Source organism: Antedon bifida, chromosome 3 (genome assembly GCF_963402885.1).
Source record: "Antedon bifida chromosome 3, ecAntBifi1.1, whole genome shotgun sequence".
In the NCBI taxonomy this organism is placed as follows: domain Eukaryota; kingdom Metazoa; phylum Echinodermata; class Crinoidea; order Comatulida; family Antedonidae; genus Antedon; species Antedon bifida.
Genome location: NC_136228.1, coordinates 9,868,434 through 9,886,963, shown reverse-complemented (window position 1 = coordinate 9,886,963; position 18,530 = coordinate 9,868,434). Strand labels below are relative to the sequence as shown.

Below are 18,530 nucleotides of genomic sequence, written 5' to 3'. Positions count from 1 at the left end.
TCGTATCTCTCTCTCCGGTCCCCCTCCTCTCACGTACTCAGCTCTCACTCGCTTTTTTGTTAGAGGCCCCTGCATAGAAGTTGATAAATTTCTACTTGACGTATTATGCCTGTCAAGATAGGTTTAACTGAAATTGAAGACAGTGTGGCTGCAAAATACCCAGTGAGTTTCTTCGTTTATGCTATCATTTTTAGTTTTAATTTGATGTGTAGAGTAGGCCGGGTAGGCCTATTAGAAGTATTACGTTACGTAGCCTACACGACGTAGGCTAGTCTGATAGCCTACTTAGATAGCAAAATCTAGTACTACCTCAGTACTACACCCAGCCTAGCTAGGTCATTTATAGTCCTGACTCATCGATTGCTATATATAGTACACTATTGTTAGTGTCAAATCAATCATTCAATGTACGTACACTTACATGCGCATTACCAGGTCTAATCAAATTTAAAATTGTATTTATTTTCAGGGTTTACAAGAGTACACAGTATGCCAGTCAAAGGCCTTTGTACAGGGTATCTTTGGCTGTGTTGTAGGTAAGAATATTTTAGCTGTACAAATTAAATATATATTTCATATAAATAAATTACAATAATAACTTGTTTATTAATTATTTTATTATACTATTTAGGAGCAAGCGCTGCTTATACAGGGAGTATTCTATTTCGTAGAAGATTTTCCATTACGTCTAAACATACAGCAGTTGTTCTTTCCATAGGTAAGTTTTTTTGTTAAGTAAGCGCCTTGCAATTAATTTTTATTTAAAAGTTTAAAAGCCAAAAAATTAATTCCTAAGATTGTTGGATTTCTTGTTCCATTTATTCATAATTGCAATGTCTTGAAAATGTAATTTTTTTAGTATGTGGTGTTACAACAGGCTACATCATTACATCAATTGCTACACAAAAATGCCAAAACATGTGGGTCAACTTGGCAAATGATGCACAACAAGCAAAATCGCATAAAATAAAGGAACAATCCAAGATTCAAGCTCTAAGAAAAGCACTAGAAACTGACAGACCTGCTGAAGTGCAGACAAATAAGTATGGCGATTCATTTGAATAGATATTAAGCCTATGTTCTATGAAAAAGAAAACTAGTGAGGACTCAGATGCAATGATGTACTCTAATCTGCTATAGAGAGCAAACATACTGCTGCTATGTTAAAGATGCCTTGAAAGATGAATCAATTATATTAATATTGTAGTAGTTGACCTTGCAGTTAGAGAACAGACGTCAACATTGTGATTGGTCAGGACAACTGCCGTAAGACTACTCCTATCATCAAGATAGCTTACCAAAAAAAACCCATATAAGCAATGGTGAGGAAAGCATTGTGCACAATTAATGATGTTGGTGAGTGAAGATGGAACAAAAATTCACAACGCTTGGATCACTAAACAACATCACTGGTCAAATGGACCAATCAGAACTCAGTTGACACCTATTACTTGCAAATCAGTTGAGAGGTTCGGCACATACAAAATGTTTACAAAAATACACATTATATAGATACAAACGGTTACATAACAATTCACAAGTTTTATGAATTCTACGGACTGAAAAAAATATATAAATTCATATTAAGGGTGGAAATGTTTTCCAATGTTTTTGTCCTATTAAATCAATTAATTTACAGCAAAAAAATGGTGCAAACTGTTTAATTTTGGTATATATAAGCATATATGTTATCTGATAATAAATGAATAATTCTGTTGAACCTTTATTGAAAATGTTGTAATATAATATGATATTTTACACTTAAAATCTTAAAATGAATAGCAAATAGTGTTATCAAAACAATTGCTGAACTGTACCAACTACGTAGGTGTACCACATTATTTCCTGGTCTACTAGTAACAATCCAGTTTAACAGGTTAAAAAAGATGTGTAACATTACTTTAGAATCTGGTAAAACCCACTCTTAATATCTCTATTATTATTAATGAATACAGTATAATAAATACAAAATGTTAAAAAGATTTTTTTTGTTAAATCAATTTTTTTGTTAAAAATTCCATTTTTGTTTTCATTCGAGAAAAAAAAGAAGCAACATATAAAAAAATGTCAATATAAATTCACTTTTTTCCAAATTTTATTTTAACTATTAAACATGTAACACAACAAAATAACGGATTACCAAGTAAGCTAAGATATTAACATATTTGATGGTAACTTCAATAGATAAGCACTGTTTATCTACAAAAACCAAACCCTAGATTTTCTTTAATTTTAGGTTGATCGGGCTTAAGACACACTAACCTAAATATTCTTCGCAACCTTAACTCTTATTTGGCCATTTGAAAAAAAATTTAAACAGATAAGATTTTGATAACAAATGTCATGACCCACTAGTATGTTACACTGTACATTAAAATTAACGTTACGTTAGTAAATATCATCAAGGCACTGCTTGCCTCCCATAGTAGTATTGTAGTATGTATGCATATTCCAGGCCTGTGTTCGGTTAGCCTGCACTGCTGGTCCCCAATTAGCTGTAGGTCTGCTGATTGTCCTCCAACGCTATCGGAAATAAAAAATTTTGTGTAATTGCTTTTCTAAAATTATAGTAAACAAAATTAATTGTAAAATGTTTTTATTATTTTTGTCTTGTTGTAGGTTTACAAAGAAAAAACTCTTGAAAAATAATTAAAAGGTGGAAGAACAAAGTTAAAAATAGAGAGCCAATTGACAATTTTTCGGTTGTGTTTTTAATCTAACTTTTATCTAAACTTCATGGCATTGAAATTGTCTATATAAAAGTAACATAGGCATAGCTGTAGTTTAGTTTTCCCAAGAGTAGTAGTATTCAATAATCAATACATTTACAAGAAGTAGATGCAAAACAAATTAATCTTCACAGTAATTGAGGAGCAACAACCCGGATGAAAAAATGCGAAGTAGATCCTTTACTGTTCAACAATGAACAGGAGGAGGCATGAAAGAAAGCCGAAAGTGACACAGTAGAAGTCACACAGGACATAGAAGAAGTCACCCAGGACATATAGTAGAAGTCACCCAGGACATAGAAGAAGTCACCCCGGACATAGAAGAAGTCACCCCGGACTTAGAAGAAGTCACCCCGGACATAGAAGAAGTCACCCAGGACATAGAGGAAGTCACACAGGACATAAAAGAAGTCACCCAGGACATATAGAAGAAGTCACCCAGGACATTTAGAAGAGAAGTCACCCAGGACATAGAGGAAGTCACCCAGGACATAGAAGAAGTCACCCAGGACACAGTAGAAGTCCCACAGGACATAGAAGAAGTCACCCAGGACATATAGAAGAAGTCACCCAGGACATAGAAGAAGTCACCCAGGACATAGAAGAAGTCACCCAGGACATAGAAGAAGTCACCCAGGACATAGAGGAAATCACCCAGGACATAATTATAGAAGAAATCACCCAGGACATAGAAGAAGTCACCCAGGACATAGAGGAAGTCACCCAGGACATAGACGAACTCACCCAGGACATAGAAGAAGTCACCCAGGATAGAAAAAGTCACCCAAGACATAGAGGAAGTCACACAGGATAGAAGAAGTCACCATTGGAAGAGGAAAGCGTGACTCATGTGAAGAGGAGAAAAAAACGATCTATATAAGAAGCAAGATAACTTACTGACGTACTACATATCGAAATACTGGAAATACTCACCTCAGAAAAGCTTCCACTCGCATTTATGAATTCGTATATCATAACCAATGGAATAAAAATAAGAGTAAGTCCAATAATAAACCAGCCAGTAACGTGTGCCCATTTTGGATGCACTTCATGATTGTATGTTGGCTCACTCCAGTTCATCAAATTGTACAGTAACACAAACTGAAACAAAAATACATTATTTTTTATATTTATCTGCATTCATTATTTTCACATTGGATGAGAGTTTTAGGAAGTACCCAATGTTCGTTATTGTGTAAATTATTGATATAGAACCAATAAAGGTTATTTTCATTGCTGTTTTTGGCTTTTCATTCAGACAACCGAGTTTTGAAAAGTTTAGACAGACGAGCGGTAGCGATAACAAAGAAATGACCATTTACGCACAACGCGGAGCTGCCGGGCGGTTCCCGTTCAGGATAGGATACAGATTCTACGTGGGACAATCTACGCGGTTTTCCGCTTACCGTTACCGCTCGTCTGTGTAAATGACCATGTTCTAAGGCGTAGTGGTTCCCAATACTTACGAGAAGCAGAGACGGAGTAATAACTGTCCAGTTCAATTGCCACCAGAAGAACATTGGAAATTTGTAGAAGCAGGAATCTCCAAGCATCGATCTTATGTCATTTGTAAATCTCTTAATGCCATACACCCACGAGATGGTAATAAGCTCAAGGAGGCCAAACATGATCAAGCCGATACTTGGCACGTAAGAATCGATCAGGGAAATCCAGTAAGCTCCTGCCCTGGTGACGCAGATTAGACCAAGGACAAAACCAATCAAACAAACAACAAATGTAACCAAACTCTTCTTCTTTTGCAATGGGAAACTGTCGCATATAGCTGTAACTACGCTTTCGATAATCACCATCTAAAAAATCGTTGAATAGTGATATGAACAACAAAAAAAGAACATACTGTATATACAAATTAAGATGAAAGCGCACATTTAATGTTGCATTTTATATACATACTGTATATAATATAACATTCTAGGCATAGTTTATATCGTAAAAGAAGGAGCAAAGCCTACACGTTGCTTTTCAGGGGTTGCTCAGAAAAATTTTAAATCCCAATTGATCCAGTGAAAAGTCTTACCTGGCTGTCAATTCCCAGTGTAATTAACATCAAGAAAAATATAATAGCCCAAAAGGTAGATCCTGGAAGAAGCGACAACCCTTCTGGATACACAACAAACGCCAATCCAAATCCTACGAAAAATAAATATTACAGTTAAACCGTATTTATGAATCTAAACTTTCACAATTTCTTGATGAATAAGGTTTGGATTAGGTTGCTGAATTAATGTTCTCATTTCATCGTATACTAGTTACGGTATAAACACAAATGAACATATTTTAATAAAAGTATAAATGAATTGCTTCTATGGGCAGATTTACATGTGATATACAACGTGTTAAAATAAAGAATAGGAAATATAGTGACATGTTGTGGACAACAATCAATCCCCCCAGAAATCTATTAATTATACGTTTATACCATCAACATACCAGATTCAACAACATCTGGAACTGCTTTGCCCTGTTCTTTAGCAATGTGTCCAAGTACGGAGAAAATTGCGAAACCAGCAAATACACTAGTGGCACAGTTTGCGATCGAAATAAAGACTGAATCACTGGAATAAAGCATATTTGTTTATTTAACATTGAGATCTACATCATTGTCATTTTTCAGTAATTTGCAGCACAGCACCCCTCAATATAAATGATTATATCAACTAACATTTCATGAATTTTCCGCCTTAAAATAGTTAAAGCTAAACAATTTACTTCTTAGGCCTATTTAAACAACACCGTTCCACGAATAGTAGTAAAAATGTGTACTCTTCATGGTAAATCTAGAGTTTCATTTTACCGTCCTCGGCTGTTTGGAACAATCTAGCGTTATTTATATCGTTCACTTATTCACAATGCAACAATATATAATGTTAGGCTGTGAAATGATTAGGAATTGTTTTCGCTTTGTTTTAAAGGCCAGGTGCGGGCAAAAAATTTCTATTGATCATACATTCCAATAATTATCGATCTATAGTTTCCCCTATGTTTCATAATTTTTGGGATTTTATTTGTGTTACACAAGCTTGTTGAAAATAAGCACTTTCTTATCAGTGGGGGGATAGTTCAAATTACACAGTAAAATCTCTATTCTTTTGTGCATAAATTTTGTAAATAGAGAGGCATTTTAAAAAGCTATGAAAAATAAACGGTGTGGTAAAAAATTTTATCAGATAACTAAATATAGGTAATATAACTTGAATATTACATTTCTGGTATTTTTATTCAACTTCAGCTTTTTATTTTCATGCTATAGCAAAAATTATCCACCGTATATCCACCATCTTTTTTCACCTTCTAGGGAGTCACCAGACATGTTATTACATTAGGTTAACTACCTAACTACTGAAAAAAAGTCTTCCTGGTTTTTATGGAAGAATTTTGCCAAATTTTGTATTTGGCCATATTAAGGGAAATTCATGTTTTTTCGTCTTGATTTCTGTTACAAATATTTGATTTATGTACAAGTAACCAAATATTATATTTAAAATTCATGCCTGTACCTGAGCTTTAAAGGTATTATAATGAGAAGTAATTTAAAAACTACTTATATAGTACCACTTTCACATTGTCTAGAAAAACTCACACAACACGTTTGTTCGATGTGTTTGAATGTTCGGTGTATGTAAACTCAGGAGTTTTGCTATAATAGGTGAATGATGAAAGAAGATATGTCGAATATATATTATTATTTTTCAACTGTAGGCCTACTCACAAATAACCATTGTTGTGAAAGCGATTGTATGAAGAAAGTGTGACCAATCCGCCCGAAGCAGCACTGAGAGAGAAGAAGATCTGTGTAGCTGCCTTAAGCCATACCTACAAAATACAAAAAAATGTCAATAGATTAAATAAACAAAACATTCTCTAGTGTGGTTGGTGGTGAATACGGCTACTTTCATGATTTTCGAATTTTTCCATAATGGATTTCATGGTTGTTTTTTGTTTTTTTATTATTGATTTTCACACTTGATTAATAATATAATTAGGTTACAATAAACATCATAATATATATGAGAGAGATGTGTGGCTGGTGGGCAAATAAATTCCAAGAAGTTTAAGTCAAAGGAGGGCAGAGCAAACGTCGAGACAATAGAAAGCAAACAACTCCAAACTGGATGGATTATGTGATTTTGTGAATAACAAAAACTAGTATGCATTGAAAACAAATGGGGAAGCCGCATAAGAATATTACGTTACGAATCAGGATATTTGTATTTCAAGCTAAATTAGGCTGCCCCAAACAGTTAACTATGAAATCGTCAAAATAATAATAAAGATACCAAGCTGTTGTTAAGTTACAATCATGGTACATAGAATATATCGAATCACATATAAGAACTTAACATTATTAGGGATTGATCATCAGTGCTGCTATATCAAAATTCTATTTTCTGTCAATTTTGTATAAATTGTAAATTATTCATAAAGATATTTAATGATTTTCTATGTTTATTTAATTAATTTGTCATGCTTATATTTTGAGTATTAATAATTTTTAGGTAGGTTGGGAGCGACGTATGGGTATAAGACTCGCTGCGATCCGAATAACGTGACAGATTTGATAACTCATTATAACTGTATGCATTTACATATTGAAGATAAAAGTGTATTTTACTAAAGCGTGGTTCCCACTAGGACGCAACGCTGTGGCGTAATCACAAGTGAGAACCGACGACCAAACAGTGCTGCAACATCGCAGGTTTGACTTCACGCAGGCGGAGGCAAACTATTATTAGAAGGGCATTTTCTTACGTTGTGTAGTTTGCGTTACGAAGCTTTACCTGTGGAGTTGTAATATCTTCCCATTTAGGCTTAATGAAGAAATCAATTCCCTCACCGGCGCCGTCGAGTGTCACACCACGAACAAAAAGAGCGAGCAACACAGCATATGGGAATAAAGCTGTGAAATAGACAACCTATCAAAACACACAATATTATATCAATAACTCCATGATCAATCTAATATTTAAAATCGTCTGGATAATAAGTCTAATCAAGGAAAGTGTAAAGATTCAGAAATTCCATACGTTTAACTCTCCAGTGAGTAATATTAACGGTTACATACGAAACTGAATCTTAAGCGTCAGAAAAAATATAAAAACAGCTTAAAACGTTAAAGAAATGAAATATCTGGATTAAATTATTTTTGTTTTTTTAACGGCATAGTGTAACAGCAACACTTACTTTATTATAGTGTCTATTCACCATCCAAACCTCTTCGCAATATTTGATTAACTTAAATTAACTGAAGTCTTACCTTTCCCAAAGATTTTACTCCTTTTACAAGACTGAAAAAGACTAGAACCCATGCCAAGAAAAGACAAAGAACAAGTTCCCAGATAAGTCCACCAGTTTCGTTCATTGAAACGGATTTTTGCAATACACCACGTCTGAAAAAAAAAACAAAAGTTAACGAGCCAACGACGCAACATTTTATTTCTCAAATAGGCCTACATTGAAAATATGCTACAGGAAAAAACAGGCCATACGAGTGCCGTCTGTAGCAAAAATGGAATGAGATTAGTTGCCCAAAACTTACTTCCAATATTCTTCAGTCGGTCTCTTTCTGTAGTCTGCATACGTATCAATATAATTTGACGTATTCCAGGTGCCGTTTGCATAAACTACGTTGATCTCTCCCAGTTCGGAATTCGTCAAACCGAGCTCTGTGATATTTTGACACGTTGTTTCTATCATGATTTTACCAGGTTGACTTAAACACTGCTCGTACTTCAGGAAACAATTTACGGTGTTGAAATCGTGATCGCAGTGCTCCCAAGGTAGATTTGATGTGAATGAGGCAAACATGTAATATATTGCGTAACAGATGATCACATTGTAATACACACCAACAAAGGCTAATACTATAACCATGCCGAAGCCAATACCTGTACATAGAAAAGAATAATGTTTCCAAGTATGTTACCGCTCAAGGAAGTAAATGCGGTCTACTGTAGTATCAGCCAATTTGGGACTGAGTTCAGATTTTGATATATTAATTGATCACAACCAACCTCTAAACATGGGAGAGGCTCTCCAAACAGTGATTGGACCTTGGCTACTGTACTGACCGAGACAGACTTCGAAAAAAAAAATTGGCATTCCAGCAAAGAACAACATAAAAGCATACGGTACAAGGAATGCGCCTAATATAGTAAGAAAAAACAATATATATTATTGAACCATACATTTAAATTACTTTTGTTTTGCCAAGTTAGACATTATTAACATATATTTTTAAATATTTCAGAAACTACTCCATACCCATAGAATATAGACTGATGCCATATTATAAAGGTCTGATTATGACGCCTTCCGTCAGTTTTCAGCTGAATTTATCACAGAGTGCATAATGCAAAATATTAGCATGGGACAACCGTACTTACTTTATACAAAAAACTAATATACGCATGCGTATAAGCTGGACTTTGTCGACTATTCATAACGGTCAATTTATATAAAACTCGATGACGTATTATCTTGTTTTTTCCACTTACCACCTCCGTTAGAATAAGCCAGGTACGGAAACTTCCACACATTTCCAAGACCGACAGCATATCCGAGGGTGGACAAAACAAAGTGTCGTTTTTGGGACCAGTTTCCTCGGGCTGGATTCTCGTCAGCACTATCGGTTAAACTTACTTGATCTTTCTGGAACCAAAATTAGTGGTCAATGAAACAGTGATAACTAAAAGAGTGGTCATCAGTTTGATAATCTTGATAAGATTTGTCATTTTTATTATTTCATGTTTATCAACTTTTTAGTGGAAGTTTGCATCTCTGTCATTTGATTTAAAATAATATAATCAATTTATCAATTTATCTCATTTTAAGATTTAAACAAAATGGAATAAATAAGAACAAACATAGACAAATAACAATAAATGCTAAAACTAGGCTCTATTATTTATTCATTTTCTTAACCTCCTTTCTTTTCTAATGTCACGGGAGAATCATATCATGCTTACACCGGTGGTATTCTACAGTTTGGTATTGCAGTGTTCATTAGGTGGTCTCTCTCATCGTAGGCCTATGCCATAGCATTTAAGTATTATAATTCCCACCGTCAGAGTGAATTAAGCCTCGACACCTTGAACAAATTGCAGTTCTTTTCGGTCTCAACAGTGTGTTAACAAAATCTCCAACTCCTCGACTCGCACACCAAGTAAAGCTTTCTCATTTCTCACGCCTTGATTGGTCCAATCGTATGGGAATTTGCATTAATCGGCACCTGTTTAATTTTACCTAAACATTTATACCCAAGTGACACATGGGTAATGAGTAGGCCTATTACCCCAATCTAAGCTTTAAAAAACAATGAGAAGCGTCATGAAATCCCTTGCACTTCTCCACCAAACATAATATTTTGCGTAATGATGACATACAATTTTCAATATTTGTTCATACATGATACATTTTACAAGAGAGGTGGTGTTACCATCTTTATATCGTAATATTATGTAAATCTATACAGTATTGTATATCGAATATCAGAAAAGGTTACCTTACGTCCACTTACCGCCATATTTGCAACTCCTTTATATATGCTTCCACCTTTTTATATTTTTTTGCAACCAAAGCAGGTAGAATCGCAAGATGTAGCAGCAACCGCTTGGATGGGTGTGCCCAAACCACTCTACAAACTAGACTGGGTGATCATGTGACATAATAGTGATTCACCTCTATGAAATGTTGGTTCTTAGGCTATATTTATTATTATTTCTACGTTTCACTATTATTCGACATTGTATTATTTATGCTGAAAGAACAGGATGCAATTCAATAGTCATATTCAATGCTTCTATAAGAATTGTTCGACGATATTTTCATTTGATAATTCATTTTGTGATTTCAATTAAGACACACGTTCCGAAGAGACAGCGTTCCGGAGATTAAACAAACTATTCTGAAATTGTATCGGTCTTTGAAATTTCTTTTGAATTGAACTTTTTATAAATTATGATGTCATTGATATTGTGTGTTAACAGCTATCATGCAATTAACTAGTTTAAAGAATAATTATTTTACAATGGTGGCCCAATATCACGCCGTATTTTATTAGTCAATTAAGCCGCCCACCTCTTTGAAAGTTTAGGGTTTTCGTAAGGTACGGTTTGGAGAGATAGGTAAATCGTTACACTTATAATAAAACGTTATGCAATAATATTTATTTTTTTAATATCCCTATTTTTTTCGTCAACCTTGCTACTATCAGAGGGCATGGTCCGATCATATGGAACAGTATTGATGCCTCTATTTGAAATCCATCATCTATTAATAAAATATTTAAAAAGTTGTATAAAAGTAACTCTTTTAACTTATCAATAAAAGTCTGATTGAAATATGTCTTTATATATTGTTTTTTTTTTGTATTTTGCCAACATGTTTGTTTAGTTATCTTGTCTAGTGCTGCGCAAATTTCGTGTGTAACGTGTAATTTGAATGTGTATTTATTTATATTTTTTAAGGTACAAGATTTGCTCTATTTGGTCATCCTTTCATATTATGTACATATTTTTGCTGTTTGTTATTATTATTATCATAATATGGCAAATAAATCGAAACTGAAACATCATTTTGTCTATTATTAAAATTTATATTGGCAGAAATACTACTTGTAAGTGATATAACTTTTACTGATAAAGAAAAAGAAAACAAAGTTTTTTGTCCAAAAATGACTTTTTTATTAGAAAACAAGAAAACCACCAAATAGAAAAATGAAATACCAATATATACAGAACATCAATTCTCTAAAAAAATGTTCATCTATTATGTCATTAAAAGTTGTCATATAAGCAATGATTGAAGATCAACTATACTACTTAAATTATGTTTTGGTTGCTAAATTTCTAACACACTGCAATACAGGACATTTTGGTAGTCGAAGACTGCTTTATATTTCTTAATGCATAGAAAGGTGGGGAATACATTTTTACCAATCAAGTTCCATTATTGTTAAAGGATTGTCAAACAAAGGATTGTCAACCAAAGGATTGTCAACCAAAGGATTGTCAACCAGAGGATTATCAACCAAAGGATTGTCAACCAAAGGATTGTCAATAGGAGGATTGTCAACCGAAGGACTGTCAAACGAAGGATTGTCAACCGAAGGATTGTCAACCGAAGGATTGTTAAACGATTTGCTTCTGTATTTCTGTTCACATAGGCCTACAGATAAAGTTTGATGATAAATGTATTTGATCACTATAATTTATTTAGAGTGTTGCAGGGGAGGATCAAGTGGATTGCAGGTAAGCGCTAAAGTAACTTAACTACTTTATGTTATCTATATTTGACTTCTGGACTCGCCTGATGTTTCGTCGTAATGTAGTCGAAATTGATTTACATGGTTGCAACGACTGAATAACGAATTCTGGTTAATTAAAATACGATTTCATAACCTAATAAGTAGTATTTGAAACTACATTATTATCATTAACACATCATAAACTGCAATGTTAAATTAACATTTATACATTTAGTAAACATCATCAACGAACTCCTTGCCTCCCATAGTAGTATTGTGGTATGTGTGCATTTGCCAGGCCTGTGTTCGGTTAGCCTAAATCGCTGGTCCCCAATTAGCTGTAGGTCTGCTGATTGTCTTCCAACGCTAATTAGGAACAAATTGGTAAAATTAATTGATTTGTTAATTATTACTATGCACTTAAACATAAATACAGTAGATATATAATGCTAATGCTATTGTTGCAACGTTGTATACCGTTATTGCATGTTTTTAAAGTTATTGATTTTTCTCAAAAGACGATATAAAGTTAAGAAATAGGAGTTGGAGTACAGGTGAGTCCCAGAGGGTCCGCCCCGGTCGCGATTTTTTTTTCGTACATAAGTTGGTGACCCCTCATGAAACGTCACAGAATAAACATGAATAATTCATCAGTTAAATTTATTGTGCACCTAAGCGTATAGCAACAAGTGATTACAACTGCGATACGATTCTAGGCCTAGGATTCTAGGTCAATTCACGTGATTGCCTTCGCGCACTCTTCTTCTTCGAGGCTAATCGACTATGGAACGCCTCCTCTGCCTTCAGTTCACAATGGTCATGCAGTACACTCCAATCGTCATGCAGTACACACCAATGGTCATGCAGTACACACCAATGGTCATGCAGTACACACCAATCGTCGTTCACATTTATCATGCAGTACACACCAATCGTTTATTAGACGGCTGTAAAACTAGGCCATCGACTCTAAGATTTCTTTTATGTTTGACATACTGTACTTATTTTAACCGCTACACATCTCTGTGAATGCTCTGTTTTTTTATATATACAATAATTTATTATGCGAGACACAGGCGCGGCTAGGAGGCCATTGCAATTATTGAATTCCATAAAAGAAGTTTAAATAGTCTTAGTTTTACAGCCGTCTAATAAACCTCACGTGATATTCGATTTTGTCGATAGGTGGCGGTATAAATTACGCAATATTTGACTGCATGACGATTGGCGTGTACTGCATGACAATTGGTGTGTACTGCATGATGTTTGGTGTGTACTGCATGACGATTGGTGTGTACTGCATGGCGATTGGTGTGTACTGCATGATAAATGTGAACGACGATTGGTGTGTACTGCATGACAATTGGTGTGTACTGCATGACCATTGGTGTGTACTGCATGACGATTGGTGTGTACTGCATGACGATTGGTGTGTACTGCATGACGATTGGTGTGTACTGCAATGCATGACCATTGGTGTGTACTGCATGACCATTGGTGTGTACTGCATGACGATTGGTGTGTACTGCATGATAAATGTGAACTGAAGGTAGAGGAGGCGTTCCATAATCGACAGCTAGGCAAGACACATTCAACTAAGTAGCCCAAAGAAAGCTTAGACCCAAGAGATGTGTATAATTTGTGTACGGTAATTTGCTAACTCTGCTATTTTATTATTAAACAATATGTATCTACTGAAAGGAACTTTAAAAATGCGCGTATATGAACACATGACATGGAAAGATTAACCCCCAAAAGAATTTAAAAAATGTACATACTGTATTTTTGTGTAATGTAATTGTTTAATTTTGCTCACTTAATACTCGGACTGTGTCATACCTAAAACACACACGCACACAGAAGAATAGATATGGGATTTAGAGACTAATAATTATGCTTAATACTATTATTAGAAACTATAATTTTAACACGTAATTCTTTAGTAATAAATTATATTAAAAAACATCATAAACTAAAGGCTGATTATTCCGATAATCCACACAAAATGCCGCTATTCTTTTATGAAATCGAACGCTGCAACCACACAGCGGAGATAGGCCTAGAATCGTATCGCAGTTGTAATCACTTGTTAGTATACGCTTGGGTGCACACGGAACAACAAATTTAACTGATGAATTATTCATGTTTATTTTGTGACGTTTCATGAGGGGTCCCCAACTTATGTACGAAAAAAAAATCGCGCCCCGGTCGGCCTTCTCCCTCCTAACAAATCATCATATATGTGTGGCAGCCACTTTCCTCCTTAATCTCTGTTCATGTTGTTCACTTGTTCACTACCTTGAAAAAGTGTGATGATAACGCATGAAACGTTGGGTAAGTTCAACGTAAAATTTTCCTTCACTATAAACGAAAATTTGGTTTCAAATAATATTGTTGGAAGGAGATGAATTTTTTTTCAATTTTACTTCATCCATGTGGCATCAACTTTTGATCCAAACATACTAGATTGTACAACAACCTTTATGAGAGAATTAACGTTATTTGTAACTCTATTCATAAATCCATAACAGGTTTTTAGTCGCGTGCAACGCGACTCTACAACTCACTATGTCGGTCGGTTGGCCGGTCGGTCGGTAAACATTAACTTGAACACGCGACTGCAGCCATGTATATGACCTTAATTGTTCTATAATATTCATAGAAAGATGAAACAGTACTTGTTACAAACATCTGATTAACACTACTGTGTCTAGGAAGACCCATACATTTTCTAAAGGCATTATTATAAAACACATCTGCAACTCTAATATTAACCTGAGTGAATTTAGACTACTGCAATACATAGTGCTACAATAAGATTTAAACAGGTTACATTTAACCTCATTGAAGCATTTGTTTGCAGCATAACAAATTAGCACGTATGCAAGTGGATCTGTACTGATGGCTGGTACTATAAGCATTATTTAGATCATAGGATAAAATATGACAAAGTTACTTAGTTTCAGCAACAAAACTAAGCTCATTGCCACAGAGAGTAATATTATTTGTTCTGTCTCTAATCTTTTTGGGTGAAAAAACCATACATAAAGACTTTTTGGGATTGAATAATATATTATGCTTAATACCATCTGATTCACAAATACTGCCTAACATTTAGAGTCCAGTAAGTGAAGTTGCTAAAAGTGTCATATCATCGGCATAACTTTTTGTTAATTCGCACTCCAGAATTAGTACAACCAACACTACATTTGTTAAGCTCAGTATTAAGATCATCAATATACACATTATATAACAAGGGGGACAATATTCCACCTTGCCTCACACCATTGGAAACTGAAAACCATTTAGATAGGTTATTGCTCCACTTAATACTGAATTGTTGTATCTTATACCACAAAGCAAGCAACTTAACAATAATTAATATTTCTCTCAATAAGCTTCCTAAAAAGTGTCCAGTGATTCACTCTATCGAATGCCTTAGAAGCATCAATAAAGCAGGAAAAGACTGGACTAGAATTACGATTGTAAAACTCAACTACTTGCTTCAGTACAAAAATGCATGTGTCTATAGAATGAGCAGCTTTAAAGGAGAATTGATTATCACCAAAAAATCAATCATGACACCTTCAAGAACCTTAGAAATAATATTCACAATTGCAATGGGCCTATAGTTACTTTTAGATGTCACCAGATTTACTCTTCGATATAGGAACAATAATCACCTCATTCAGAGAGATCCTTTGGAATATGGCCATGTCTAAACATCAAATTGAAACAAAGGCTAAGTAAAACTATTACTGGCAAACAAAAGATGTTGAACAGTAAGACAATCATTGCCTGCAGACTTTCCTTTCCTATTTTCAACTGTCAATGCAGTTCGAATCATAATCAATATCCTTAATTTTTCTCTAATACAAATCTTTATGGGTATTGTTGTGTACACAATTAAAAATATCCTCAAAGTGATCAGCCCAATGGTTGCATATTTTCTCTTCCCCCTTAATATTATTTAAGGTTTCAGTAAGAACAGACTTGTAGGATTTGCTTTTATGAACCTTATCCTAGAATTTAACATAATCATGGTCAGATAATGAGCGCAAGCAGGACGTTTAAACAACAGGAGGAGGAAGAATGAATGAATGAATGAAAAGCAAAAAAAGAAAGTGACTCTGAAGAAGTCGCCAAGGACATAGAAGCACGGAGGTTCCTCCGTGGAAGAAAAAAGCGAGACTCTATATTTATATGTATTTAAGAAGCAAGAAAACTACTGTACTACATATCGAAATACTCACCTCGTAAAAGCTTCCATTCGCTTCAATTTTAATAATAAGTGCAATAATAATCCAGCCAGTAACGTGTGCCCATGCTAGCTCACTCAAATTTATCGAAATGTGCAGTAACACACACTGAAACAAAAATACATTATTTTTTATATTTATCTGCATTTAGTATTTTCATGATGATGATGATGATGATGATGAGAAATTTTAGGAAGTACACAATGTTTGCTATTGTGTAAAACATTGATAGACAATTACAAGTCGAACTAATACAATTATGCACCTTTTATTTTCATTACTGTTTTGGTTTTTCTTCTTCGATTTCTTTGGATATTCAGACATCCGAGAAAAATCAATGCGTTAGTTGTTACCAATACTTACGAGAAGCAGAGACGGAGTAATAACTGTCCATCTCAATTGCCACCAGAAGCAGGAATCTCCAAGCATCGATCTGATGTCATTTGTAAATCTCTTAATGCCATACACCCACGAGATGGCAACAAGCTCAAGGATGCCAAACATGATCAAGCCGATACTTGGCGCGTAAGAATCGATCAGGGAAATCCAGTAAGATCCTGCCCTCGTGACGCAGATTAGACCAAGGACAAAACCAATCAAACAAACAACAAATGTAACCACACTCTTCTTCTTTTGCAAGTAGTTAGGGCAACTGTCGCATATAGCTGTAACTACAGTTTCGATAAGCACTATCTACAAAATCGTTAGATTAGAAAATAGTAAGATTAACAAAATAAGAAAATAATATTCAAATATATGTTGAAAGCAACCCTGCACAATTAATTATTTAATTAAGTTTCAATATTAACCACCATTTAAGCTGATTTTAAATTTTTTTAAAATTTTATTTCAACCACATCCAACAGCGAAAAATCGCCAATTACAGGATGCCTTAAAACTCTTTAGATATAAATATAGAATTAAAAGCACATTAAAATACAAAACATGAAACATACAAAATGGCAAACTTAAATCGATTTAAGAACTTTAGACTTAAATTTGGACAAAGTGTCAAAAAAATATCGATAGTCTTATCTTTAATAGAAATTGAATTAACAAGCTTGGATAATCTTTGAATGCAACCATTTTTGGTTACGTTGACTCGACAACGGGCAAGGGAAAATAAGTCGGTGTTGCGAGAGCTTGGTCGATTAATTTTGAGAGAAAAAAATTACAAAATATTACATCTAAAAAGGGAGTTGAAGCATTTAAAAAGAAATACCAAATCGAAAAAGCTTCTCCGAGTATGAAGCGAAGGAAGATGAATTTAAGGACCTGGACTGTTGTGATTAATAAAGTAAATAAATTTGGATTGAACCCCTTCGATACGATTTTATTGGGAGATCGAAATGGAATTGTAAATTGAATGTTGATGAAAAGTAACACTATCGATATTTTTACAGTGACGCCAAAGCATACCTAACATTCTATTACCCTTAGCAACAATATGATCAACATGTTTAATATTAAAGTTAAGTTTCGAATCAATATAAATTCCAAGATCCTTTTGAAAGTTAACCCTATAAATAGAAAGTCCGTTAATAGTGTAATCAAAGTTAATAATTGTTTTTTTTAAGTGATAAAGTAAGAATCTGACACTTAAGCGGATTAAAGAACATTTTCCATGTGTCAGACCAATTGCAAAGGCTAACAAGATCTTGCTGAATAAGAAGAGAATCATTAATAGTATTAACTATCCGATATAATTTAATATCGTCCGCAAAAATGAGGCATTGCGAATGAACAAAAATTTCGGAAACATCATTGACAAACATAGAGAAGAGCAAAGGTCCCAATATGGAACCCTGCGGAACTCCGAATGTAACGAGCAACCACGTAGATGTGCAACCATTAAAGTTAACACGTTGGAAACGATTGTCAAGATAGTTACACATCCAAGATAAAAAAGGATCGCAATGCCAATTTTTTTTACCTTATAAACTAGCAGATCGTGACAGACTTTATCTAACGCTTTTGAATAGAGAGAACGGGTGATATATGAGAACAATATTTTCGAAATTTTTTTTAAAGAGTAGGAAGCAATGATATGGGACGAAAGTTCTCAATATTAGAACAAGAACCACCTTTTAAAATGGGGCAAACATTACAACGCTTCCAATCGGAAGGAAAAATACCAGAATTAAGAGAAAGTTTAAAGATAAACGCGAGGGGAAGAGAGAGACGTTCAGCGCAAAATTTAAGGACTTTATTACTTAATCTATCGCAGCCAGACGCTTTGTGAGGATTAATATTCTTTAGAAGAATTTCAACCTCATT

The 18,530-nt window shown here is 34.3% G+C and overlaps 2 protein-coding genes across 2 annotated transcripts; one reads left to right on the top strand and one right to left on the bottom strand.

Moving 5' to 3' along the window:
* The first annotated feature begins 2 nt into the window (after nucleotides 1-2).
* Nucleotides 3-2,008, top strand: LOC144837734 (transmembrane protein 141-like). Its single transcript, XM_078692969.1, has 4 exons — nucleotides 3-162; nucleotides 470-536; nucleotides 632-718; nucleotides 860-2,008. Exons 1-4 carry the CDS (start codon nucleotides 106-108, stop codon nucleotides 1,063-1,065), a joined length of 417 nt encoding a protein of 138 aa, XP_078549095.1. The 5' UTR covers nucleotides 3-105; the 3' UTR covers nucleotides 1,066-2,008.
* A 380-nt stretch (nucleotides 2,009-2,388) lies between these two features.
* Nucleotides 2,389-10,388, bottom strand: LOC144838130 (sodium- and chloride-dependent neutral and basic amino acid transporter B(0+)-like). The gene is made up of 12 exons (XM_078693490.1): nucleotides 10,267-10,388; nucleotides 9,245-9,398; nucleotides 8,762-8,893; nucleotides 8,287-8,635; nucleotides 8,005-8,137; nucleotides 7,529-7,663; nucleotides 6,460-6,563; nucleotides 5,181-5,305; nucleotides 4,768-4,880; nucleotides 4,196-4,540; nucleotides 3,663-3,830; nucleotides 2,389-2,523 (listed from the first exon to the last, which is right to left on the bottom strand). The coding sequence occupies exons 1-12, from the start codon at nucleotides 10,270-10,272 to the stop codon at nucleotides 2,389-2,391; spliced, it is 1,899 nt and encodes a 632-aa protein (XP_078549616.1). The 5' UTR covers nucleotides 10,273-10,388.
* Between the last annotated feature and the right edge of the window lie 8,142 nt (nucleotides 10,389-18,530).

Excerpts from the sequence above, each read along its gene's own strand:
- LOC144838130 (XM_078693490.1), bottom strand. Across the intron at positions 8,138-8,286 it reads CCGACTGAAGAATATTGGAA|ACGTGGTGTATTGCAAAAAT; the intron begins GTAAGTTTTGGG and ends TTTTTTTTTCAG. Across the intron at positions 5,306-6,459 it reads TTTCACAACAATGGTTATTT|TGATTCAGTCTTTATTTCGA; the intron begins GTGAGTAGGCCT and ends GCTTTATTCCAG.
- LOC144837734 (XM_078692969.1), top strand. The coding sequence starts at position 106 with ATGCCTGTCAAGATAGGTTTAACTGAAATTGAAGACAGTGTGGCTGCA. Across the intron at positions 163-469 it reads GTGTGGCTGCAAAATACCCA|GGTTTACAAGAGTACACAGT; the intron begins GTGAGTTTCTTC and ends ATTTATTTTCAG. Across the intron at positions 537-631 it reads TATCTTTGGCTGTGTTGTAG|GAGCAAGCGCTGCTTATACA; the intron begins GTAAGAATATTT and ends TATACTATTTAG.